General features: G+C 49.0%; 1 protein-coding gene across 2 annotated transcripts in view; it reads left to right on the forward strand.

The window, feature by feature from the left end:
- PPP1R16B (protein phosphatase 1 regulatory subunit 16B) overlaps positions 1 to 25,271 on the forward strand; it is a 43,344-nt gene that overhangs the window by 1,339 nt on the left and 16,734 nt on the right. The window contains exon 2 of one of the 2 annotated variants that reach the window (XM_015647750.3): positions 987 to 1,388. In XM_015647750.3, coding sequence (XP_015503236.1) covers positions 1,142 to 1,388 — 247 coding nt within the window. In that variant the 5' untranslated portion in view covers positions 987 to 1,141. The remainder of the gene's footprint in view (positions 1 to 986; positions 1,389 to 25,271) is intronic. The other variant, XM_015647751.3, reaches the window with a different exon arrangement.

Below are 25,271 nucleotides of genomic sequence, written 5' to 3' on the forward strand. Positions count from 1 at the left end.
TTGGTCACTCTGTGGGGGTTGGTCACTCTGTGGGGGTTGGTCACTCTGTGGGATTGGTCACTCTGTGGGATTGGTCACTCTGTGCTAGCCCTGCTCAGAGGTTTCTGTTGTGGTCACACCGCGGGTCAGGAGCTGTGAACTGACTGCTCTCACTGCTGTGCTTGTGGACCACAAACAGCAAAACCAGAGTGATTTAGTGTGTGGTGAAGAGAAAGCCTGCAGGAAGAAAGAAATGAACACAACCCCCGTGTTTTTAAGAGCTGAGGTGGTTTAAGTGTTATTTATACCTGGGAGCCAGGTCTATCCATCTGTGCTCAGCTGGGGCTGGATGGATGAGGCAGAGCAGCCCAGATGATGCTCCTGGTGGGTAGAATTCCTCTGGGAAAACCTTCCTGGCCTCGGGGCAGCAGACAGGTATCCCCAAATATCTCAAACCTGTGGCTTCTGGGTTATTTGTGCTGGAATGGCCTGGTCTGGTGTCTGTGACTGCCCTGGGCACTGCAGCCTTGGTCCCTCAGACTGAAATGCCTCAGGAGGGTGGCTGCTGCTGTTCCTTGGAGCAGGACTGCGGGGTGGGGACACCTGGAAGGAGGGGTGCTGGAGAGGACCAGCCCAGGGAAGGGTGGGAGTCTCGGTACTCAAACTGCTCCCAAGCTGGCTGACAAATGGTATTGAGCACGTGGAAGATCTTTTCTCGTAAAGACTTTATTCTGCTGGTAGGAGAGGGTTAATGTGAGCTGTAGACATGAACGGGGTGCACAGTGGAACTTCTGCTTAATCAAGAGCTGTTTTCTGGGATGTTTGGAGTGGGGGAAGGGGGAAATCACCAAGGCTGGTAAGAACAATTAAAATAATTAGAGCAATTAAAGCACAGTTAACTCAGCTGCCTTTAAGGTGTCTTTAGATGCTGCCTGTTGTGTTTTCCAGCAGGCTGAACTCGTGTGCTTGATGATACCTGATCTGTCCTGCTTTTCTCCCCATTTCAGGTTCCCACCACATTCTCAGGGGCTCTGCCATGGGCCCTCCCCAGCTCGGCCTCAGGATGCTGGTATAGCAGCAGCTGGCTGCCATCCAGAGGACCTGTGGTGGGACATCCCTTCCCCCTGGGACATCCTCCCCCTCCCCTCTCTCGGCAGAAGCCATGGATGCCCACGTGGACCTCCTGACCGAGCTGCAGCTGCTGGACAAGGTGCCCACGCTGGAGAGGCTGCGGGCAGCCCAGAAACGGAGGGCTCAGCAGCTGAAGAAATGGGCCCAGTATGAGAAAGAGATGCAGCACAAGAAGAGGAAGCATGAAAAGAAGAGAAATGCTGTGAACAGAAAGAAAGTGTCTTTTGAAGCCAGCGTTGCTCTGCTGGAGGCTTCTCTGAGGAATGACGTGGAGGAAGGTACGGCACTGGTGCCTGGCAGGGTTTGTCTGGCTGCCTGTGAGCTCCATGTGGTGTGAAGCCCTCTGTGGTGGGCAGAGCCATCCATGGACTGTCCCTGGTGTGGTGTTGGGCTGTAAAGTGTTGCCATCTCTGATCCAGCTCTGAGGTCCTCAAAGCCCCGTGTGACACCAGCATTACCTTGGTTGGCTTCAGGAGTGGGTGCATGAGTGCCAGGAGAGGGCAGGAGCTGTGACTGAGTTTTGGGTGAAGGAAAGCAGTTTCCATCTCTCTCCTTCTCACACTTCCTACTTACAGGAGGTGTGAAACGCTTCCTTGCCTTCTGGGTGTGCCTCTCAGTGGTTTTATAGAAGTCTGTCACCAGGATTTACATGTCAGTGTAAATCTCTTCAGCTTCCCTGCTTGAGGGCATGGATTTAGAGCTACGTGAATGTATGAATTTTTTTCCCGAAGTACTGGAGAGCACAGCTTTGCTTAGTGCTTCCTGAAGAACAGAACTGCAAATCGTTCCAAAATTGGTTTAATTGCACCATTTCAAAGTGGATGAAAGTGCTTTGCTTCTGCTACAAAATCTGGAGGGAGGAGGAAAAAATATGTCTAAAAGTCAATAACCATTAGCCTCAGCACAGCACGGGGGGAAAACCTGTGAGCTCTGGGGAGCCAGAGAGTGCTTCTCTGCAGAGGAGTAAAAATATCTCCTGCAGGAGAGCTGGAGCAGCCTTTGGGGTTGGTGCTCTGCAAGGCAGGGAAATTGGTGTGATCTTCCTGATGCCTTGGCATGGCAGAGGAGGGTGCTTAGGAAACCTGGCCAGTGGAGCATCTCTGCTAGAGAGCATTGCTCCAGTTTCCAGCACCCTCTGCAGGAGGCAGGTATGGGGGTGGAAGGCAAAGACCTCGTCTTGTCTCGTGAAGAATCTCCCCAAAATGTCTCGTGAAGAATCTCCCCAAAGTCATGTCCCCATTTCTGAACAAGCCTTTTCTGCACTGTAACTTGTCCTTGTGTGTGTGTTTTGCTCTTGTTTGGAAACAGAGCCTGGCCAGGGCTGACCCTGCCTGGGCACTGCATTTGCCAAGCCCTGCCATGGTTCCTTGTGCATTGTGACCTCCCTGGGACAGCAGAACTGTGATAATGCCCTGGAACTGCAGACTTTTATTTGTTCCTTCCTTGCTTTAGAGGTTTCTTTCCAGCTCTCTGTTTCAGTGGCCCTGTGTTTCTCTCTCTGATCTGCTGTGGCCTTCTCGGAGGGCTCCAGCAGTGACGCCAGCTGTGAAGTTGTGACTGCTGGCATTGCCTGAGCAGACAGGTTTGTGACTTGTATCACCTCTGCCTGTGCAGGCTGTGGTTTGGGTTTCATCCCCAGCTGTTCAGCTGCCAGTGACAGGTCACAGTGCTGGGACAGGTGATGGGAGTTTCATCATCTTTGTTTTGTGTGGGGCTGGTGCTCTGCTCAGCACTGTGGCTGGGGGGGGTGATGGATCTGCAAGAGGCCCAACCTTGTAGTTTTGCTTTCAGCTCTTTCTGGTTGGAGATCTGGGGGTTTGGAGGGAGGAAAGCTCCTCACTGTCTGTCCTACAGATGCTTTCTCATTTTGTGAGGGATGCAGGAATGGTGCAGGTGTTTGTGATCAGGGCCCTGGTGAAGGATGGCTGTGCTCCCTGAGGGTGGCAAGCAGGCAGGGCTGGTTTGTGTTCAGGGTGTGACACCAGTGTTCTGGTGCCAGGGGCCTGTGGACAGTGGTCTTGCACCACATGTGGACATGGATACTTCACTGCTGAAGCTGCAGAGTTGAGATTTCAGCTCCCAGCTTCACTCTTTTCCTCCTGTGAGGGAAAGTCCATCATTGCAGGTCTCTTTTGGCACCATAATCCTGTTGACCTCTTTCCATGGGCAAGCCCAGGCTGTGGGCTTGAACCAGCAGCTGCACTTTCCAATGTGATGCTGGTGATAAAATCCAAATGTGACTTCCCTGCTGACTAAAAATCAATCTCCCCTACCCTTTGGAGAGGACAGGGGACAGTATTCCCAGGGTTCTTTCCAAATAGCTGGATTTTTCAGATGCCTCAAGTTTTTACAGTGAATTTTTTTTGTGCTCAATTAAGTCCTAAAAGTAGTGTGTGGGCAGGTTCTGTACCTGCTCTGCCCCCTCTGTGATGTGGGACCAGTATGAAAGGAGGAGGGGACAGAATCAAACCCAGGTGCCAAACTGGCAAAATTCCCCATCACAGAAGTGCAGGAACTCGTGGGCTTTCGGAGCTCCCAGGTGATTATTTTGATATATGAATCATCTTTTGTTTCCACGTGGGATGTGGAGGGGGAGGTGAAGTATAAATGATTAAGAAGTTGATAAGTCAGTGTGAGGAGGGCTGGAGCTGGGGGCGCAGCTGGCACGTGTCACCTCGGAGCTGCCTCTGGGCGGCTGTGCCATTTCCATCCCTTGTGACTTTTCTGTTTATTTTTATCATTCTCGCCCCTGAGGTGGGAGAGGGGATGGAGGTAGGAGCTGGGCAATGAAATCAGGGAGGAGAAAGTGGAGTTGGGTATTGAGTTGTCTCTTTTCAGATGATGTCTGGGGCTTGGTGTGTATGACCACCTCCTGAGGTGGAGTTGAGTGCTGTAGGGTGGAGCTGGTGGTGCAGGACCCAGCCCTGCCCTTCAGGGGTCCTGGACATGCTGCTTTCACCGTCCTTTGCCTGCCTCTTGCCCAGCTGTAATTGAGAGAGCTGCTGTGTGCCAGGTGACCTGTGAAAGGCAAGAGGAAACGGCCTCAGGGTGCACCCCAGGGTAGGTTTGGATTGGTTATTGGGAAAAATTTCTTCACTCAAAGGGTTGTCCAGCCCTGGAGAGGCTGCCCAGTGCAGTGGTTCAGTACCATCCCTGGAGGGATTCAAAAGATGCCTCGATGTGGCACCTAGGGACATGGTTTAGTGGTGGCCTTGACACTGCTGGGAGAATGGCTGGACTCGATCCTGGCAGGCTTTTCCAACCAAAATTGTTCTGTGTTTCCGTGGTCTCAGTGTGGTGGCCACCAGGACTGAGGGCAGGGGCTCATCAGCCCCAGCGTGGGCAGGAGCTGTGAAGGGGTGATGGCTCCTGTCTGCTTGTCCCTCACATCTTCTGCAACAGAGCTGTCAAACCATGCCAGGTTTCACAAACAAGCTGCTATTAAAAGCTCCTGTGGATCTCTGCTGACAGAAGTGGGGTAGGGAGCACACTGCAGACACACTGGTGGCAGATGTGAGCAGACAGTCACGCTGGGGACAGCGGGGTGACAGGCAGGGACCCAGACTGAGGGCAGCAGGGCCCCTGGGATGCAGGATGCTGCCTGGACCTTCAGTTTGGCAGGCTGGGGTAGCTGCAGACAGCTCATGGTGAGCAATCCCAGCTGCCAGGCTGGACCTGGTCCGTGCTCCTCTGGGGAATGCTGGCGAGGGGCAGCACACACCATCACCATTGGGAGTGGAAATGTGCTCAAATCTCACCCAGCTCTGGGCTCAATCCCAGCTGGTTTCAAAGGGATGGTGCAGAAGGATGGACCCTCAGCCCACACAGAGCTTACAGGGAATGTGGTGCTGGGTGCAGCCTCTGGGCTGCTCCGATGGCTGCAAAGGAGTTGCTTTATAATGCAATAAAGGAATGCTTTATGAGCTACTCTACTGATTGCAGAGGATTTGAGAAGATAAGAGATTGCTGAGGGCTGTGGCCCTTGAGGCTGTTCTGTGAGGTGATGGACTGAAACCATGGAGAGGAGGCTGCTCCTGCCATTCCCAGAGCAGCACCTCATCCCCAAAAGCAGCCAGGGCTGTCATGTCCAGGTCTTTCTACATCACTGAGCTTTTCTAAAAGTAGCCCCAGAGCATGGGGAGACAAGCTGGTGTTCTGTAAACTGAAAAAACACAGATCCCAGAGGTGGGTAAAGTGACTGGCTGTACAGACGTGTGGCATTTGCTGTCTGGAGCTCCCTTCTCACACCTGGGCCGTTTGCAGTGGGAGCTCCTGCTTGAATGCCACAAACTGCAGGTGCTGGCATTGGCTTCAGGGTGAGCTGGGCTCCTTCAAGGAGCCAGCAGAGAAGTAGAGACCCCAAGGATTGATTCACCTTCCAGCAGTGCCAGAGGTGCCCCGGTTTCTCCTGCTGTTGGATGAGAGCTGCCTGCCACAGGCACCCCGGCGATGGCATCGCTGCAGGCTCCTTCAGCTCCCACCTCCTGGCCCTTCATCCTGCAAGCAAAACTTTATCAGAGCCAGTGTTGCACAGAGCAGCTCTTCTGCAGGAGTTGAACTGTGCAGATCCTTGTGGCTGGTAAGCCTAAAAGTGAAGGAAAACTCAGATTTGGTGACCTTGGGCTTGGCATTTGGCCAAACAGCTCCTGGTGACAGAGCAGAGGGCATAAGCTTGGAGCTCACTGTGTGGGGAAGATTTCCCTGGGGAGAAAGCAACTTATTCCTCAAACACACCCCTCAAATCTCCTGTTCCTGCGCTGTGATGCCCAGAATGGTTCATGTACCCTTCCAGGAGCATCTCCAAGCAGCTCCAGCCACGCTCCCATTGCACCTCTCTGGAATAAACCCAACCTTGTCATTGGCAAAGGCACTTTTAAAAGAGGCCCTAATTAGTGTCTATAAATTGCTTTCTTTAACCTTTCCAAGCTGATGTGATCTGTTCCCTTGTTACTTCAAACCCTTTCTGAGGTGTCTTAATTTTCCACCCACATTATTAATCTCCTGAAGCTTTTTTTCGTGGGGGTTCCATGTCCAGGTCTGTGAGTGCATTTATCTGTCTGAGAAGGGTTTTCCCCTGACTATTTTGCCTTTTGAAGGGCTCTGAAAAGAAAAGATCTCTTATCACCATCAGTCTGAGTGTATATCTGAGTATGGGAATGGTTTGAGTCAGAAATTAAAAGTTTCTTTTCACTCACAAAGGCATTTCTCGAGTTTTAAGCTCACCGGGTGTGGAAATGAGAACTGTCCTCTTTAGGAAGCTGCATGTGAGAGCCTTTGGCAATGATGAATTCTGTTAATTTTGTTAATGGGGGTTGTGTCTTCCAAAAGCAGATTCACGTATTTGGCCACATTTTAATTTGGCTTTTTCATGCAATTTGGATGTGATGCCAGCACGGGGTGATTTGCATATGGCAGCTAACGAGAGGCATCTGGGACCATGAGCAATATTGAATCAGCAACTTTCTCTGCTGTCATAACAAGTAAATATTTTTAATTTTTTTTTCTCTACTCTCAAAATTCAACTAAGTGGGGAATTTATATTTGTAAGAGTTTCAAGTACCAACTTTCCTTTTTGAAATTAACACTGAAAGTCCACCTAAGGTTTTCCTGGGATGAGGCCTTCTCCCTCCCCAAATCTGGAGTCAACTTCAACAATTCATTTAACAATTTTTCTTTAAACAAAAAAGTTTGATCAGAGATACTTTTATTTCTCAAAATTTGGTAATTTCCACATAATTTCATTTTCTGGCTTCTACATGTGTGCTGCCTCCCACCATTTCTGACACCACTGAAAATATTTCTGGTGTATTTTATAACAGGATTACAGAGTAATGAATAAACATTGGATTCAAACTGCTTGTCCTGCCAGTAAGAATGGTCTGTTTGGGTTTAAGGTGTTTTTAATCAACCAGGGATTGGGTTTTTAATTAAACCAGGGATTTTAATCAATCAATCAGGGATTGGCCAATCACTGTTGTCAAGATTTTATTTCTTACAAGAGGTAGCTTAAATCACTAAATCATCTTCCAACATTTGGCTGCAGTGTGTTTTGGAGGAGAAACTCGCTCTCTCCTTGGTTCCACGTGCACCTAAATACAAACTGGACATTTCCTTGGTTTACTGGTGTTGTTAATGGTGTTAATGTGTGTGAGGAGTGTTCCTGCCTCCAGAGGAGATGTGGGCAGTGGGGAGGAGAGGCTGGAGCTGCTCAGGCTGTGCCTGCAAGGTGCAGTAGGTGGGATATGTCAGGTCACCATCTGCTCTCAAACCCTGCCCGGCCAAATCACGGCAGGGAGGGCTCAGGATGCAGCAGCCGCCTTCGCCAGGAACGTCAGACTTTTGTGAGCCCAAGGCAGATTATCAATGGCACCTTGATTCAGCCAGGAGCCTGGAGATGTCCCTGCCTACAGGTGCTCAATCAGTGGCATTTAACCTTTCCCTTCCCTGTCCTGGCTGCTCTGCTCCCGGTGACGCGGAGCCAGCCCTGCACGCCCGCTTGTTTCCTGGTGTCTACAGAGCTGCCAAATGTCAAGGCCAGGATTTCCAAGTCTGGTACTACTTGCTGATATGTCAGTGGCTCTTTCTAGCCTGTACTTTCCCAGCTTGTGTTTTCTCCTGAGGGCCCCACTGCCTGCCATGTGCGCGAGGGGACCAAGGCATGGCTGTGGGTGGGATGGAGCACCGGGAGCAGCAGGGCTCCTGCTCAGTGGGATAAAGGCTGCAAGGGCTGCTGCTACAGCCCAGCCACATCCTTGCCCTAGGAGCTGGGACGTGGGGTTTCTTTTTCTTGCAGTTTCTTGCCTGCCTGGCTGCCTTCCAGGTGAGTGTTGTTTCCTGCGCTCCGATTCTCCGTGCGCTTTGTCCCGCTCCGGTAGCGAGGAATCGGAGAGCGTAAACAGCAGCTCCATCAGGGACCTCTGGTGCCTTCTGTGAAACAAGCAGCACAACCCAGAGTGAAATTTTGTCTGCTTTCTCTCCTTTGCTGTGAGCTCAGAGAGCCAAGGCTCTGTCCTGCTGTGGGGCTGTGTTGTGGGGTCTGATCCAGCTCTACCAAGGGATGTACGACAGGAGCCCGATTGCTCCCAGGAGCTCGCTGGCTTTTTGCAGCATTGTTCTGTTTTAAAGAAAAACAACCCACAACCAAAGCCACAGGTCTGCAGCCATGTATCTGATTGTTCTCTGCAAGTGAATGGTGGTGGGGAAATGAATACTTTTTGGGGTGAAACCTGATATTGCCGCTTTACCCCGGTACAGGTGAAAATGCATTTCCTGCCAGGAAGAACTTGCCTGTAAGCTGTGGTTGCAGGCTCTGCTTGCTGCCCCTTTCTCCTGGTCAAGGAGAACTTGAAAAGTGGATTAAATCTATTTTTTTTCCAGATTTAAATTCCTGCCTTTCTGGAGTGAGGCCAGCTCAGCTCAGCTGGTGTAGATTTCTCCCTCCTAGAATCATGGAAAATAGAGGTTGAGAGGGCCTCAGGAGGTCATGTAATCCACCTCCTGCCCCAAGGCAGGATCAACTCTATCTAAAATGCTTGCTAATGAGGGTGGAGTTAGGTATCTTAGTGTATTTATAGGCATCTCCACAGCACCAGAGCACATCTACCTGTGCAAGTAGCCCTGCTTCTCATTCAGTTGAGCATATTTTTCCTACCTGCTTATATTTATCCTTTTTTTTTGCTTTGCATCTCATCCTTACACTTATTGACTGGGAGTTTTCCTACTTCTGTGAAGAATGCTCTAATTCTTTCTTTAATAGCAGTTGCTATGGCAGCTGGTTCAGGCAGTGCCTTATAGCCTAGTGCAGAGCTGCTTCTACAGACACTTCCACCGCTTGTTTTTTCCTCTGGAGCTTGGCCAGATCTTTGGGAAATGTTATCATTCATGGCAAATGTCTTGAGAAAAAATAAAATTAAAAAAAAATAAAAATCAGATGCTGGTATATAGAAACATCCCCTGAGCCTTGCCCACCCTCTAACCCAGCACTAAGGGATGCTAAATAGGCCAGGAAACCAACTGTTTAATTCTGGCTGCTGGTGCATTTGTAATCAAGAGCCAAGATGCAATCAAGCACCTTGCACTCCCTTTTAATTCGGGGAACAAGAGCCCATGTGCAGCTCTGAGCAGGAGGATCCAGTTTCCACTGAGGTCCCTGCAATTTGCAATGTTTGTTGCTGGATTTGGCCTCTGGATTCCCTGGATAGTGTGGGGTAGGCTGGCAGCAAATGCCACTCACGTAGGAAATGGGATTTGGTTTCTCTGGGGTGTTTCTCCAGCTCTGAATATGTTTTTATAACAGTTTGCAGCATTTCTCAGTTTGGGCAAGGTTTTCAAGCTAGGCCTTAATTCACATTTCCCTGGTGGTCTTGTCTGCTGTGCTGGGCTTTGCTTTCAAAGTGGCAAAACATTCCCTGCCTTGAGTGTATGAGCATCAAGCTCTGAAATGTAGTGGGAAACTTCTGAAGTCTCATTTATGTTTGTCTGCCTTTACCTGGGCTGACAAGATAAATCCCATTAGTTAAATAATAATAATAATAATTATAAATAATAATTCCACAATAAAACTCTAAGCAACCCACCTACCAAACAAAACACCACTCACATTTTTTTTTTTTTTTGTCCTAAGAGCTACTGCAATAGAGTTCACCTCTAAAAAAGTGAGACTAGAGCAGGAATTAACCTCTAAGTCACTGTCACACCCTTCTCCTTGCTTGCAGCAGCCCTGTTTTAGCCTGGTTGGCAGCTGATGGTGTCCATGGCAGAGGCAGCTGCACACAGCTTCTGCTTTGTCCCATGTTACACCTGCACCTGTCTGGACACATCCACATTTTGAGTGGCTGGGGAAGATTGTGGCACCTTCAGAGTATTTCCATTTGGTGCAGCAAGGGTCAGAGGTGAGGTGCTGACACTTCCATGGTTCTGGTTGCAATGAGAAGGACTGAGACACGATGGTTTGGTGTATTCATGGTCTTTTAAATTATCTGATCTGAAGGATTCTCTGTGTCAAACCCATCCTTATCAATAACAGCGAATTTTTACCCTGTTCAGTAATGTTGAATGAAAAGCACAAAGTCCTTGCACAGGAACGGAGCAGCTCTGCTGCACCAAGGTTTCATTGCTGCAGGGTGTTTGTGGTTTGCCCAATGACTTGGGACAGGGAATTTGTCTGGAAATCCATCCCAGCTCTCAGCCCCTTGGGGCTGGAAAGGAGCAGCGACCCTGCAGTCGAGAGCAGCAATTTCACTCCTGTTGGGGACGTGGAGAGAAGTTCCTGTACCTGTCTGCCAGCACTGGGTTCAGATCTTACATGCTGTCTGAGGAGACAGGTGAGATCTGACCTGGGCTGCTGTGATTAACCCTCTGGAGAGCCCCACAGGGACCTGGACCTCACACAGGAGCCTGGGGCTGGACAGCACAGAGAGCTCCCACCGAGAGCGAGTTCCAACCTACTTAGAGTTCAGACTCGTCCTGTGCCTCTCCAACTTTTCAGACCTGGTTTATTTTGTCATTTCAGATCCTGTCAGTTTGTCTTTAATTAGCAAGGCTAGAGCAGGGCTCCACAGGAGCTTAAATGGGCCTCTTGTTTTAATTAAAATTGTGGTGTAACAGCCTGAAATAGCAGGTTTTAGAAAGAGCCAGAGCTCCAGCAAAGGAGGACAGTCCCCGTGGATCTGCAGTGACATCTTTCTGCCTGTCAGGCAGATATCACTGGGGTTTCTTTCCTCCTGAAGCTGATGCTGTCACAACAGTGATGCAAGGCCTGAATGTGGTTCCTGAAGTTCCAGTCCAGGCTGTAACCAGCCAGCATCCAACCTGCTGGAACCAGACCAACCAAAGCCACACCATGGGGGTGACAGTGGGTCATGGAGAGGTGCTGGAAGTCCATTTTGCTTTTATTAGAAGGGCAACTGAGTTTAAAATTTCATCTGAAAGGGCACCTAAGCAGCATTCCTTGTGCTTTCATAGGAAATTTATTTCTTATAACTTCAATCATGCAGTTCTGAAATAGCTACGAAAAAGCTGCTGCTCTGTCCCCTGACCCAAATTACTCTCATTTGTGGCAATTTTCTATCACTCTTCAGAGCCAGGGAAGCTGTCATCTGAGTACAGGTCAGCACTGGATCTGTAGCATTAATTGTAGACTTGGGCCATCATTGCATTTCCTCAGTCAGTGCTCTAGGATTGGCCACGTGTTCAGTAATGGGAACGTTTGCAGCATTGATCTGTCACTTACCCTACGGGGAACAAGTGAACGGGAAATAATTCTTGCTCTGCTTACATCCAGAGACTTGTCTTGTAGCTCAAGGGCAATATTTGTTGACTGATTTTTCTCCTGTGAGGTGGGATTGACAGCTTGGGTTGCAGGTGGAGGTGGAAGGAGCTGTGCCCAGCACAGGGCAAGGGTGCTGTGGCAATCTGCCTTTGCCTGATCCTCGTGTCATTCTGGTGGGGTTCAAAGCTTCCACAAGCAGGTTTCTCACTCAGCTGTCCTGGGCCAAGCTCTGATAGGAGCACCTTCAGCTCCCACAATCTGGGGCCTTCCTGTGGATCCCTGAGCATTTTGGCACAGATCTCTAAAAGATATTTTTGGGTATTTTGCTTTTATTGCAGTTTGGTCACCTAAAGCACAGTGCTCCAAAGGATACAGGGTCTACATGAAGAACACTCAGCTCCTTCCTGCTGGGTGCTGCTGTACTGACCACCCTATTAATCACTGCCCCATGGTATTTAAATATGTTGGCATGGCATTTTGAGTCCCTCAGGGTTTGCCCTGATCAGAACCAGGAGTTCCCAGCAGCAGTGGAAACATCTTGAGTGTGCCATGGGGAGGGAGGAGCGGTTCCCTGGGACAGCCAGTTCCCAGTTTTGGAAGCTGACCCCAGTGCCGTGGGCTCCCCACCCTCCTCCTTCCCTTCCTGCAGGAAGGGCCTGTGGGTTTTCCAGCTGTGGAACAGGAAAGAAATGGGGATCCTGTTTACCAAGCCACTGAGCTGCTCACATCTGTTTGAGCTCCTCCTTGTCCCGTGCTGCTCACGGCTGTGTTCTCTTTTGCCAGCTGTCCTCTGCTGTACCCTCTGCTAAGGGCTCTTGGTGTGTGGAGCTCCTGACCTGCCACAGCTGGAGAGGCTTTCCAAACCCAGCAGGCTGAGTCCAGCACTGGTTCCTGTGTGACTGGGACCTGAAAACAACAGCTTGGCCACCCAGGGATCCTGGGGCTGGAGGGCACAAGAGGTTTACTTCTTTTGTTTACTGCCACTGCAGTGGGCAAAGCTGGTTTTGCCCTGTCCCAAACAGCTTCTATGTTAGATCCTAATAACATCCAATGCAATATCTGCTCCTTGGGAGGTGTCAGGTGGTGTCTGACATGTGCAGGAATGTGGAGGTTTGGTGGGACTCATGCAAAGACTGGGCTGTGTTTATCCCCCACTAAAATATGAGAGGACTTTGGGCTCTTTTATTATGGTAATCCCTTTGCTCTTGTTGGGATGTGTGAATTCTCCACAGCTGGGGTAGAAGCCAGGAGGATGAGACATGGAGCTGTGAGGGGGTTTGCTGGTGGAAATGCTGGGGGTGTTGCTGTCAGAGCAGGCTGCAGATGCTGCAGGAGCAGGGTGAGTGCTGAGCCTGCCCTGGCTCTGGGACAGCCTCAGCAACAAAAACCTCTTTAGATGGGACACAATTTGTGGTGTAGAGTGATGGTGTAAAACACTGCCTTGGGGGCACAGGTGTTTCACCTGAACAGAAGTGTCCCAGGCTTGGGAGTGTATTTGCTTTGGACAAAAGCCGTGTAGCTGTGCTCACACCTCCCCTGGGACACACACAACTCGGGAAAGCAGCAGGGCTGCCAAGAACATGTGGGGACACAGCCAGGGTGGCCTTGTCTGGGGCTGCAGGTGGCAGGGAGGGAGCTTTTGTGCTGTCATTACCTCTGGGCAGTGAGTTGTTCCCTGGGGTTTGGGGACAGCAGGAGTGGCCCCAGGGAGCTCTTTACCCTGGCAGTGCTTGGGTCTGGCTGCAGAGGCTGCCCTGGGGCTGAGGAGGCTGTGGCAGTGCTGGGCATGGCACAGGGTGCTGGGGGGTGGCTCATGAGCAGCCCAGGCACCCAGAAAGTGATGGAGCAGCTGGCCTGAGCTGAAATGAGGCTCTGGACAGCAGCAGTGGTGGCTGTGTGCAGCGCTGGGCTCACCTCAGCAGCAGAGGGTTTGTGCAGGAGGTGATGGCTGGTGCAGGGACCAGGCTCTGCCACTCTTTCCTTGGGAAGGCAGGCACGGTGCTCCTGGGGGCTGTGTGCTGTGTTCCTGCAGCATTCAGTGCTGCAGCATCCCAACAGCAGCACTGAGGTGCCCACGGAGCCAGGCTGGCCTGCATGCTCAGAGCAGGGTGCTCAGAGACCTGTGCATGGCCACAGCCAGTGCTGGCACCAGGGCTGGTGCTGTCTGGAATGGGCTGTGCCAAGAGCCAGGCTCTGGCAATGATCCCTGCCCTGCTGCAAGCAGGACAAGGTGCCCTGAGCAGGGAGAATGGCACTGACTGTCACCTACTCCATTTAATTGCACTTGGGAGCCCTTTTTTTATGGCCTATTTTAATTTTTTTTTTTTTTTTTTGGACAGTTGCTTAACTGGGTAAGTAAACTGGAGAAAAGAAGCTGTCCTTGTTTAAAGGGGTCTACCCTTAGCCCATAAAACTGGGCCAGATCTACTGGTACATGCTGATGCTTTGTGCAGCCCTGGAAAGGAAAACAGGCATAAATATCATGTTATAGCTGTTCTGCTTTACTCCATGAATCTGGATCAGTGTCTCTCTCCCTCCTAATCGGGTTAGTTTTCTTTTGATCTACCTCTGTTAAGGAAATCTAAACTGATTTAGCTATTCCCATCCATTTTCCATTTGCCTGGTGGCTCTTTCCACAAGGCTGTCTCAGCTCTACCCTAATTACTGTTGAGTTGTTTGATGCTGTAGCAGGTGACACTCTGCTGTAGAACTTTGTAAATCTTAACCAATATTCACTGGGAATTTTTTGGCAGATGTTTTGTTTCATTTTTGGACAGATTAGTTTTAAATTGGCAAATGCACTAGGCTTAAGGAGAAGACAATTGCTACTAGCTGCCGAAAAGAAAACACTAATTATCAATCATGTTTTATTGAGCCTCTGTTGAACTGATTTGCCATAGAAAACATAATTTTCTTCTACTCTAGCTTCAGGACATCTGATTTTTGAGAGTTCTGCTCTCTTGATAGCAGTGATGTATGATGCAGCATAGAAGAGAGGCAAAAATTAGCTCAGGATTAAAATCTGTGACATCTCAGAATTTTAAGCACTTGTTTTTAGGGACATAAAACCATTTTCTATGCTGAAAAATGCCATAAAACCATTTCAGACACATCTTCCTTGTCACTTCTGCGTGAAGAGGTGTCCCTGCACGTGATTTACAGCAGAGTTCAGTGGCTGCCATGGCTTGTTTGCTTGCTCTCCATGAGTCCCAGTTTTCAGTCCTGTGAGACAAGAGAAGAGCAGCTGGGGGAAATCTCAGCGTTCCTGCCTTGCTGTGGGGCTTGGCTGCTCTTCCTGTGACTTGGAGCAGCAGCAAAGCTCCCACTGCCTCTGGAATCACCCTCGTTTTGCGAAGCTGCTGCTACAGTCATTAAGTAAATCAGGTGTTTAGTGAGTTATTATCCACTGAGGTCACATGTGGTGGCTGAAACCTCTCTCAATGTGCCCCTGGTGTCTGTAACACACAAACTGCCCACTGGGGAAGGCAGCTGGGGTGAAAAGGAGCATCTTCCCAGCTGGCTCATACAGCCCCTTCCTGACTGGGCTGCTTTTTCTCTTGGGATGAGTTGGACAGGGCAGCTTTTATCCAGCTGTTTCTCTTGTGAGAGGGCAGTGCCATCTGTGAGGGGAGATGCTGTGCCCTGGGTGGCACAGACACGTGGCAGCTGGCCCAGGAGTGTGGCCAAGTGGGACTGGTCAGTGGGTCAGGGTCAGGCTGCACATCTGCCCTGGCCCCTGTCCATCACTGCTGGGAAAGTGCTTCATCCAACAGCAAATTTCTCCTTTTTTTAGCAAGACTGTAGGAGAAGAAGGGATTTCCAGCCAGGGAGCTGGGAAATCATTTAAATCTAGTCCATTGTCTGAAGAAACTCCTTGATTTAAATATGGGGAAGGAGGGATCAGATGGTTGCAAAGCATCTCAAAACTGCTGACAGTGTAAGGACCTCCTGATGAGAGCTCCTGTTCCTTTCCTGGTCCTTTGAAAAACCACCTTTTAATGCTTTTTGGAATTTTACTGCAGAACAGAAACCCAAGGGAAGGTTTGTGCATCTTGCAGAGCTGCTCTGGGGCTCAGGAGTGTCCAAATTCCCATCTGACTGGGGCTGCCCTGGCAGGTGCTGGGGTGGAGGAGGAGATGGCCTTGCCTTGCCTCTTGTCCCCTTCCCAGGGTGACTCTGCAGTTCCCAGCTGCTGTGATTTGCCTGTGTGTGCTGAGCTTTCATCTCTGCTTTTATGGGTGCGTTATTTGTTAGACTCTCTGGTGCAATATGTTCTTCTTAACGTCTTTGATGCTGTGGTGCATCACAGGCACAAAACCAAATCAAACCAATCTGGTTTGTTGGGTCTGTGCACAGAATGAGCCCTCCCAAGGAGCTGGGTTTGTGCTGGAGAGCAAGGCTCTGGCAGCAAAGAGGTTAATGCTGTCTGTCCCAAAAACTCTCTGTCACCTGGTTGCCACCTTTGAGCCCAGACAGCTGTTCTGTCCCCAGAGCAGACTGTTTGCTCCCTGAGGGATGTGTGTGCTGCTGGTGCCCTGTTTGGTGGCAGTGGCAGCCCCAGCTGGTCCTTTGTGTGTCCTTCAGGCCAGAAGTGGGTGGTGAATGTGTGGAGAGCTTGGCCACCAAAACACGTCCATCCCTGAGCTGTAGGTGGCACAGATGATGCAGTTTATGTAGCCAGCACCCATTTTAAATCACTTTTTGCTGGTGGTCCTCTTCCTCTCAGCTATGCTGGATGGAGCAGAGGTGACAGAGGTTGGGATGTGGGGCCAAGCCAGGATTACAGCTGTGGGAGTGGCAGCAGCCAGGGCAGAGGATGAGTGCAACCTTCACATGCTCACTTCTCAAAGGGGAACAACTAGAATTTGGTTCAGGGTTTGTAGGTCAGGTTTCCATTATACAACTGTACTGGTTGCAGCTGCTTGTGTGAGATCCAGACCTCGTTTGATGCTCCTGGTGGGGTGGGCTCCTTTCCCTGGGAATGATTCTTTGTGATCAAATGAACAGAAAGAAACAGGATTTCTCTGTTGTAGCACTAATTGGGTGCTGATGGAGGGTTGGAGTGGGATTGCCTCAGCCTGTGAAATGTGGGAAGCATAATAAAAGCATTTTTTACAAACAACTGACTGGAAAAATAGTAATTTTCTTTAAGTCTGTGTTTTTCCCAGACAAAGGTGAACCAAAAACAGCTGGGGAGGGATCTTGTGCTTGATTACAGATCTAGAAATGAGGCTCAGATCTCCTGCATCTCCCAAAACAGACACAGGTGCTCTTGGCACAAGTCAAGTGAGCATTTGGGGGTCTCTGCCCATGCCTTCAGGACAGGACTTCTTGTGTGAGAAAGGTTATACCCCTGGTTCAGTGAGGGAGAGTACACCCCTCCCACTTCATTTCACAGGAGATTACATGGTCCATGAAGTCTCCAGCAACCAGAACATTTGGATTGCTGTCTTTGTGAGGCTTTGTAAGAGCCCTGTCACCTTGGCTAGCCAGCCCTACTCCTGTCAGTGAAGGGCTTGCTCTCAGAAAAGTGTTCAGGAGGATGCTCCAGGTCTCCTCTGCTGGCTGTTGGTCTGCAGAAGAACAGCAGAAGCTGCCAGAGTTTCTCAGTTACACTCTGTGCTGGAGGTGCTGAATTTTGGGGTTTGGAGCAGCAGGAACCAGAGGAGTGCTGGGTCCAGCCCCAGGGATGGCACAGGGCTGCACATCTGCCCGTTCCTGTGTGTTCCCAGCTCCTGGTCCCCTTTGCTGTCACTGGCATCCACCTCTGCAGGCTGTAATTAGTGCTGTCAGCAGAGTGGTGTCAGCAGCCACTTCAGCTTTAATTACTTTAATGAACTTATCAAGGTGGGTTGAGCTACTAAAGCATTTTGTTGTTCCTGTAAACATTCAAGTCACAATATTAGGCTGTGGAATTGATGGGGGGTGATGCAAAGCTGGAGCCTGGCTTTCCTCTTGTCTTAACATTCAAAATTGGGGTTATTTGAGTTAATTTGATCATGTAGTCTGTTCTCCTCAAGCAGCACGGCAGGAGGGAGTAAGGAGGCTCTCTCCCCCTTTACTCCTCGGTGTAAGGGGTGCAGTGAGCACAGGACAGCCTGCCATTCAAGCCCAGAAGATGGATGTCACCATTCCTGCACTGAGACAGCTCAAAGGTGGTCCGTGGCACTCAGGCTCTTGTAGTGTTAAATATGTAATGAAAAACTCCCTGATAAGAGGGATCTGCAGGTGAGGGAGCTTTCAGAAACAAACAGGATGGGATAAAATGGCTCATTAACAACACTGGGTTTACTACAGAAATAAGCAGGGTTTTCACTGCTGCTGGGAGGAGAATGGTCCTGCTGTTGCTAGTGACAAAACATAATGGGGAATTTTAATGGCTGTTAATTATTTTGTAAACTGCTATTTTATTGGGAAATGTGATACACTTTGGCAAACTGAAGCTGTTCTCCACTGGTGCAGAAAGGAAAAGCAGAACTCCTCTGAGCTGCCTCTTGCTGCAGAGGCTGGGGGAGGCATTTCACTTACAATTCCACCTTGGTCTTTCATCCTGGGGTGAGAGTCCTCTCGCAGGGATGAAGGGAGAGAAGTCAACAGATGGTTGGGCTTGATGGTCTTAAAAGTCTTTCCCAGCCTTAGCAATTCTATGATTCTAAGTGGGGTATGTTGTGCTCTGTCTGCTCCCTGCTGTTGCCTGTAACTCCTTGTTCCCAGCATCAAGGAGCTTCAATGTTCAGAGATACTGCTCTGATAAGTGGGGTGCTTTAAACCTATGTAAGAGCTGCAGGAATGACGTATTTTTTAATTTGGTGGTTTGAACTATGCATTTAGTTAATATATATTACAATAATATATTCATATAACACATAATATGTATAATTATAATAAGCTCAGCATGTAAACACAAAGTAAAGAATTAAGAATAAATAAATCAGTGAATGCATAGAAACTGAAGTGCTCATCTCACATCAGTGACCTGGCTTGAAGCATAAGGCAAAGCACTTTCTGGAGGAGACTTTCAATTCTTTTCCTCTTTATGTTAAGTAAAAGGCTCTCAGACTGCCCCAAAGGCTGGTAGAGTCTTGAGCTCAGAGCTCCAGCCTGAGCTGCAGTAGGTTTAGACCCCAAACCTCTCCTTCCTCAAGGGAGCATCCTTGTTACCCTGGCAGGAAAGTGAGAGCTTTTCTCTCTCTGCCCATCACTGATCTGAAGGGGTTTGCTGAGTTCAGGCTGTATTGTGCAGATGAAAGATTGAAGCTGATGGAGATAGCTTTTGAAAGTGAGGTGAAAAAGGAAAGTGCTGCCAACCCCATGCTCAGTTCCTTTCTTTTCTGCATCAAAGGGCCGGGAGCTCAGCAGAGGAGAGCTGGCAGCAAAAGCTGTCCTGAGTTCACATGAGGCTGCACTTTGCGGTCTGTGCACGGGGCAGGGATGGGTGAACACAGCCAGCTGGGCTTTATTTTACCTTTCTAAGGTCTAAATGACCTGTCAAGCTCTGGAGCAGCCTCCCAGCAGTCACAGAGCTGTAAAGCATCTCCTTGCCTGGGAATGCTCATCTTCTGCTTCTTGAAGTGGTGGCAAGCAGAAATCACGTGGAGCTTGGGGCAGAAGTTGTTTGAGTGAGTTTTCAACTTTGTGTGATGGAACAGATGAGATAATTATTAAAACAAGGTGATCTGTGTGCACAGTACTCACAGTCAGGATATAGACCAAGCCAGGTTGTATGACTGTGTGCCTGCTTGTTTTGGCCAAATTTGAAGGCCTCTTTGCAGTCTCTGTCTCATTTATTGTAAGCACCACTGTAGCTGTGAAAAACCTGCATTTCTGCCCAGCTCAGGTGCTGAGTTTTGATTCCACTCTCATGTGTGTGAGCTGGTTTCTAGGCAGTGCTGAATACCTCTGGTGATGGTGTTCACAGATAAAGTTGACTTCTCTGACAAGAGTTTGTTGGTAACCAAGGGATACTGGATTTAAGGATTGCTTTGGGATTGAAGATGTTTGACCTGGAGAGCAAATTTGAATGCACTGCTTTGTTAATATGAAGAATAAATTGTGGGCTGTGTGATTTGTCTGTGTGACAGGTGCTGAAATGAAGGTTGAAAGAGCAGTGGTTGGAAAATCTGGGGAAATAGTGAGATTTGATCAGCCCTTAAAAATTACAAACTTCTGGGACTTGGGCATGTGGGAGTAGGGATAAAAAATTGCTGTTAGCACTGAGGCTTCACCTGCTGTGTCCAAATGCTCTTGGCTAAACAAGAGAAAGGATGGGGGAGAGTAAAGTTTTCTTGTGCTTAAAGGGCAGAGCTGGGACCTGGGCTCAAGGGCAGTGTCACAGCTGTGCCATGGATGTCACCATGACCTTGGCAAAGAAAGGTCCAGAGCCTTGGTCTAACTAGGGCTGAGATATCACAGCTGTGAAACAAGGCAAAAACTGATTGTAAAATCCCAGGAGATAGCCTGGAGCTCACTCCTCTGATGGAAGCTGCACTTTGGGAGATCTCTGGATGGAAGGTGCTGTTGAAATTCAAATCTCTGAAATGTGTAAAATTTTCCTGCTGAATAATTACAGGTTTCAAAAGCAAAAGGGCTGCTAAGGATTGCCAGTGCTTCTCTGGTAAAGTTCAGGTTGCTGCTAAACTTGCATGAAAGTTTTTTCTGTAATGTTTGTTTTTTAAAATGAAACCATATTCTGTCTTTATCTGATATTAAAAAAGGGGGTAGAGGGGTGATTTTCTGCTTTTGTAGACATTTCCCTTCCCACACTGCTCAGCAGCATGACATTTCCAGCTGGGAGCATTGCTGAGGAGCAGAGGGTGAGGGTGTAGCAGATCTTTCACTGCTGGCCTGTCCTTGTGGCCTCCCAGGTGTGGAATGGTGTGAGGCACCCCTGGGCTGGCAGCAGCTCCCTGTGGCACTGTCCCCCAGGGCTGGGCTGCTCTGGGTGTGTGTCCTGCTCACAGCCTGCCTCAGGAGTGTGAGGATCCCTGCCTCTGAAAGATCTCCATCCCCAGTGTGCTCATCCCAAACCAAAAAGAGACAAATTTGGAGGTGGGAGAAAACAAAACAAGAATAAGCAGTGTTGATTGAGGTCAGAGTGGAGAAGAAACAGCCAGAGCAGAGGGGACAGTGCAGGGTGTGGTTAGAGCAGCAGGACACAGAACAAGAGTGTCTGAAGAGGGGCACAGGAGGAGAGCCCAGTCTGCCACGAGCTCCTGGGATGTGGTCAGCAGGCTGTCCTGACTGTTCATTCAGCATGAACTCAGGGCAGCTTGAAAAGCAGATCTGTGTTTCCCCACCCTCCACCACAACCCCTCTACCGTTACTCTGAGTAGAAAGTTTCCTCTTTTATAATTGAAACTCTTGAAAACATTCATGTGGTTCAGGTCACCATACAGCTGCTTAGCTGAGGCCATGGGATGCCTGAAACACGAGCTGGGGCAGAGGCTGTTGGCTCTGGAACCTAAGAGCACTTTCAAATGGCAATAGGAACTATTTCCTGCTCCACGGAGCACATCAGAGTATCCTCTTGCAAATCCTGTCAGTCTGGCTTGTGTGGAGGTTGGAGGGGGCCTTTGCAATTCTGATCCTCTGATCACCTGTTAGGTTATTGTGTTCATGTGGCTGGGGAAGCTCTTCACGGACTCAGACAGCTGCAGAAATTTCCCTCCTGGCATCATTGCTCTCTTTCATTTAAACACTTCTCAGGCTGTCATTTCTATTAAAGCAAATTAATTTTTATGATGCATTTCCTTTCTGGTACCCTGAAAGACTTCATTTCTTTTAAACTTAGTACAAACAGGTGCTGAGGCTCCTTGTCTCAGAAGATGGATTTTGGTCCAACACATCAAAAGTTTCTGAAGGTGTATACAAGTGAGATCCTCTGTGCTGCTCAGATAAAAGGCACATGTTGTGTTGATTTTGTGTTGTCTGAATGGATCTGCAGGTGTTGTCCAAGAAGTGGTTTTTGTAGGAAGAAAGCTGGAAGAAGCCAGAGGAGTAGAACAGGAGGTCCTGGTTGAGTTACTGACTCTGTAGGTGCCCTTTGTCAGAAACCCAAAGAGGAGATGTGCTGCTCACCTGCTTGGGCCCACCAAGCCCAAAATTTCAGGTGTGCACTCAGGAGATGGGGGATGCAGGTGCCCCTGGAGCTGCTGCTGGGGAATGTTGTTGTTCCCTTCTGAGGCCACTGACCCGTGTGGTTCCCACCCCAGCAGGACCATTCCCTTTGTGAGCTCTCACACCCTAAAAGCCAGCTCTGCTCTGCTGGTGCCAAGCTCCTGACTCATCCTTGGGAAGCTTGGCCTTGGGTTGCTTGGTCCATGCCTCCCAAAGTCTGAGTTAATATATTTTTTTTAGCACTCTTTAAATCAGGACCGGTGAAATAACTGCTCTGAAGTGCCTTGTAAAGAGAGAAGAGGCTCTGTGGCAGCCCAGGTGTTTCTGTCACTGTGATATTGGGGAATCTGCTTTCCTGGCTCCCTGCCCACAGCAATCCTGCTGAAGGCAGCTGAGCCCAAAGGTTACATAAAACACTCATCCCTTTCAAATCCCATCATCTGTTTAAAAACCATCCCAAAAGGATTTATTTATTCTTCCAATACCAGATGACAAATGGGAAACCAGGGAAGTAATCTTTGACTTTAATTTTGCTTTATGTATTTAACATTTCCAATGTGGGCCAATTTCACTGTTGGTCTGATATAAGGGGATCAGGATACTTTTGAACATGACACTACATCTTTAGAAAGGTGTGTCAGGCAGCAGCATCCTCTAATTTTTATTTTCCCAATTGAAATGCATTTGGCTTTGTTTCTGCTACGCCCTTCAAGCACCGTGGCTGCAGATGGGTAACTCGCACCTTCCCTTATCCCAGTAATCCCAGGTGGATGGCAGCCTGTAAAGAAAGATGCTTTATCATCACTAGCACTAAGTGGATTATCAGAGCTTGAAGTCCTACATGCAGAACAGGAAAAACGTGGGATGCAGCAGGGTGTGGGGGCCAGGCTGTGGCACATCCATCCCAGGAACAGCTGTAGGAGGTTGTCCCTTTGTGGCATTGCTCTTGTTGCTGTGGTGCTGCAGTGATGGATAAGGGTCAAAGCATAAAGAAAAAATGGATTGAAATATTCACAGACAGGGGGACAAAGAATTGGACTGTGCATTAAGTAAATGTATGACTTGTTGACTTGCTGTCAGAATAAAACTTGCATAAGCCAGGCCCCCAGCCCTGCTGTGCAAACCAGGCTCCTGGGGGCTGAGGAGGGCTGTGCCCTCTTAAGAAGCATCAAAGTCAGAAATAGATTTTCCTTGAGAGAAGCAGCACCTGGACTGAGTGTGGCTGTGTGCAGTGTCCTGCCCTGTGAATGTGGCACGAAGCAGATGGGGCTCTGCTGGCCTCTCTCCAGACTTCCCAGGTTTTGTGGGTATTTTAGAAGCAGTGTGTGTGCCTGGCTATAAACTGGGTGGGAAGTGTTTAACAGGCTTTGAACCTTCCCAAGAAAGCTGAGTGATCAATCAGGATGGGATGTCTCGGTCGCTGGCTCAGCAGGCAAACTGGGCCATATTTATTTTTAGGTGTACTATGTGTTTGAAGCTGTCTGAGTGCAGCATTTTGCTTTTTGTGGGGTTTTCTGTCTTTAAAAAGCTTTAGGGAGCTGTGGAGTTTATCAATGAACCAGCATGGGCTATCAGTTGTACATTGCAGGGAGTGGAGGATAAGGCTGAGTGAGTTCATCCTGTTGTTGCTCAGAGTTTAGATATGCTGTAAAATGTGAATATCATTGTATGCTGGGCTAGGAAGCTGGCAGAGCACTCACAGCTTCAGTGCTGTTTTCCTGGCATTGTTTCTCCTGTGTAATAAATATCCCTGCAAAGCCCTGCAGTAAACATGCAGCTTTGAAGTAGCTGAGCCCATCCACAGTCCCATGCCTGGCAGGCTGGGATCAGTCTGTGCAGACATTTGCCAACACCCCTGTGTGTATGTCACTACAAATAATGCTGGAAGGAGCTGCTCCTGCTACACTGCTCTCTGACTAAAGCTGCATTTAGGTGAAAGGGACTTGGATCAATGCGTAGAAATGTTTTATTAACCCAAGTGAAACTTCATTTTATGCAGTGAAATCGTGTGTGAACATACAGAAATTATTGTACTGTCATAGAGACCCCATCTTTTAAAGGTTGCCTGAAAGTGCCTGGTTCACCAAAAGGTGAACTTGAAGAGTTGGGATGATTTCAAAGATAAATTGTTGAGTAAAAAAGATTGAGACAGACCTGGATTTTTGAAAAGTAATGGCCAGTGTGTGTATGTAAACTTGGAGCACACAGGTAAGCCTGCCTGCCAGCAGAGGCAGTTTGCCATTATATATTTTTGGGAGGAATCAGGACCTCCTATCAGGAAAGTGTCTGTTGGGCTTTTTATTTATCCCTCCATGGTATCCATATCAGTTCCAGTTGGCTTTTCCTCTTTTGAGTTATTAATGCTCGAGGTATGCAAGTGCTTGGTATAGATGGGAGTGTAACAGTATCCAGGATTTTATGGTGTAGCTTATTGACTTAGGGGAAATTGCACTAACAAAGGCTTTTTTTCTTTCTTCATCTGGTTTCGGAACTTTTCTGGAAAAGCTGCTTCCAGTGTAAACTCAGTGGGAAGTAACACCACTAAAGAATGATAGCACTGTACCATCTCTTCAGGCGGGAGAGTCGATTGCCCCGTGTTGAATTTTCCTTAGGACCTTTGCAGTGTTGTTTTTGCCTTTCCCCTGCTTTTTAGTTTTTGGGGAGAATTAGTGAGGCTGGGAGGAGAAGGAGCTCCTGAGAAGCAGTTTGCTGTGTTTGGGGAGGAGAATCTTTCCAAGGCAGCCCCGGGACATCTGATGGAGAGCGATTTAAGATCGAGGCTGTATTTTTACAGCTGTTGTAGGAGCTTTTTCCATTTAACACAGCCCAGATGTGAATGATAAAATATAAATTGAAGATTAATGTACACCATCTTGGTGTGTGAGAGCTTCAATTATAGGCAGAGCAAGGAGAATAATGGAAAATACATTTGAGTGATCGCTCAGTTAATATAATTTGCGATGAATTATTCACAACAATTTGTTCACCCAGCTCTTATTGTGATCATTTTCATTCCTTCATTTGCTGTGCGTTTGGAGCTGCTTCCCACAAGTTGTGCTCGACACGTAATAAAGAATCTCCAGGCACCCAGCCCCTGCTCCCCACCTGCCTCCGCCCACAGGTTTGACAGAGCTCAGCGTTTTTGGCACTGAGCTCTCTAAGAAGTTAATCGTGGTGTTAGCATGGAGCCTGATGCTGAACAGGCTGCTGTGACCCCAAACAGCCCCTTCTGGTGGGCTCAGGGGCTGGCAGAGGGCTCATTTCCACTCTGCTCCGTGAGCATATGGGGGGATTGTCCCTCTGCGAGTGGAGGCTGAGCCTTGAGCTGACAGAAGGCATCAGCTGGTGCTGAGTGATTAATCTGTGTCCTTGGAGCTGAAGTGTTTGCTCCCTACCTGTACAGCATCAGTCATGCCTGGAGCTGGGGGAGAAGGTGTTGGGCTCTGCAGGGAAGCTGTGCCACCGGCAGGGTTGAAGAGAGAAGCGTTTTGCACGCTCAGGTGCCTGTGACTTGTGATGTGTGTGAAGCAGCAGAGCAGGTCAGTGGCACTGCCACAGGTGAGGGCCCAGCACTGCACAGCATCACAGATGTGCCCCCCTTCCCTACCCTTAGGGCAGTGGATAAACCAAAAATTCACATTTCCTCCTCAAGTTTATCAGAAAGGAGGAACTTCCTGGCTGTTTGGGAAGGGCTGTTCCTGGGTAAGGGGCATGGAGAAGGTGTCCATGTCCTCCCTCCATGTGCAGCTCACAGGGAGAGGGGGTGATGAAGCTG

The sequence above is a fragment of the Parus major genome, chromosome 20 (assembly GCF_001522545.3).
Source record: "Parus major isolate Abel chromosome 20, Parus_major1.1, whole genome shotgun sequence".
Classification (NCBI taxonomy): domain Eukaryota; kingdom Metazoa; phylum Chordata; class Aves; order Passeriformes; family Paridae; genus Parus; species Parus major.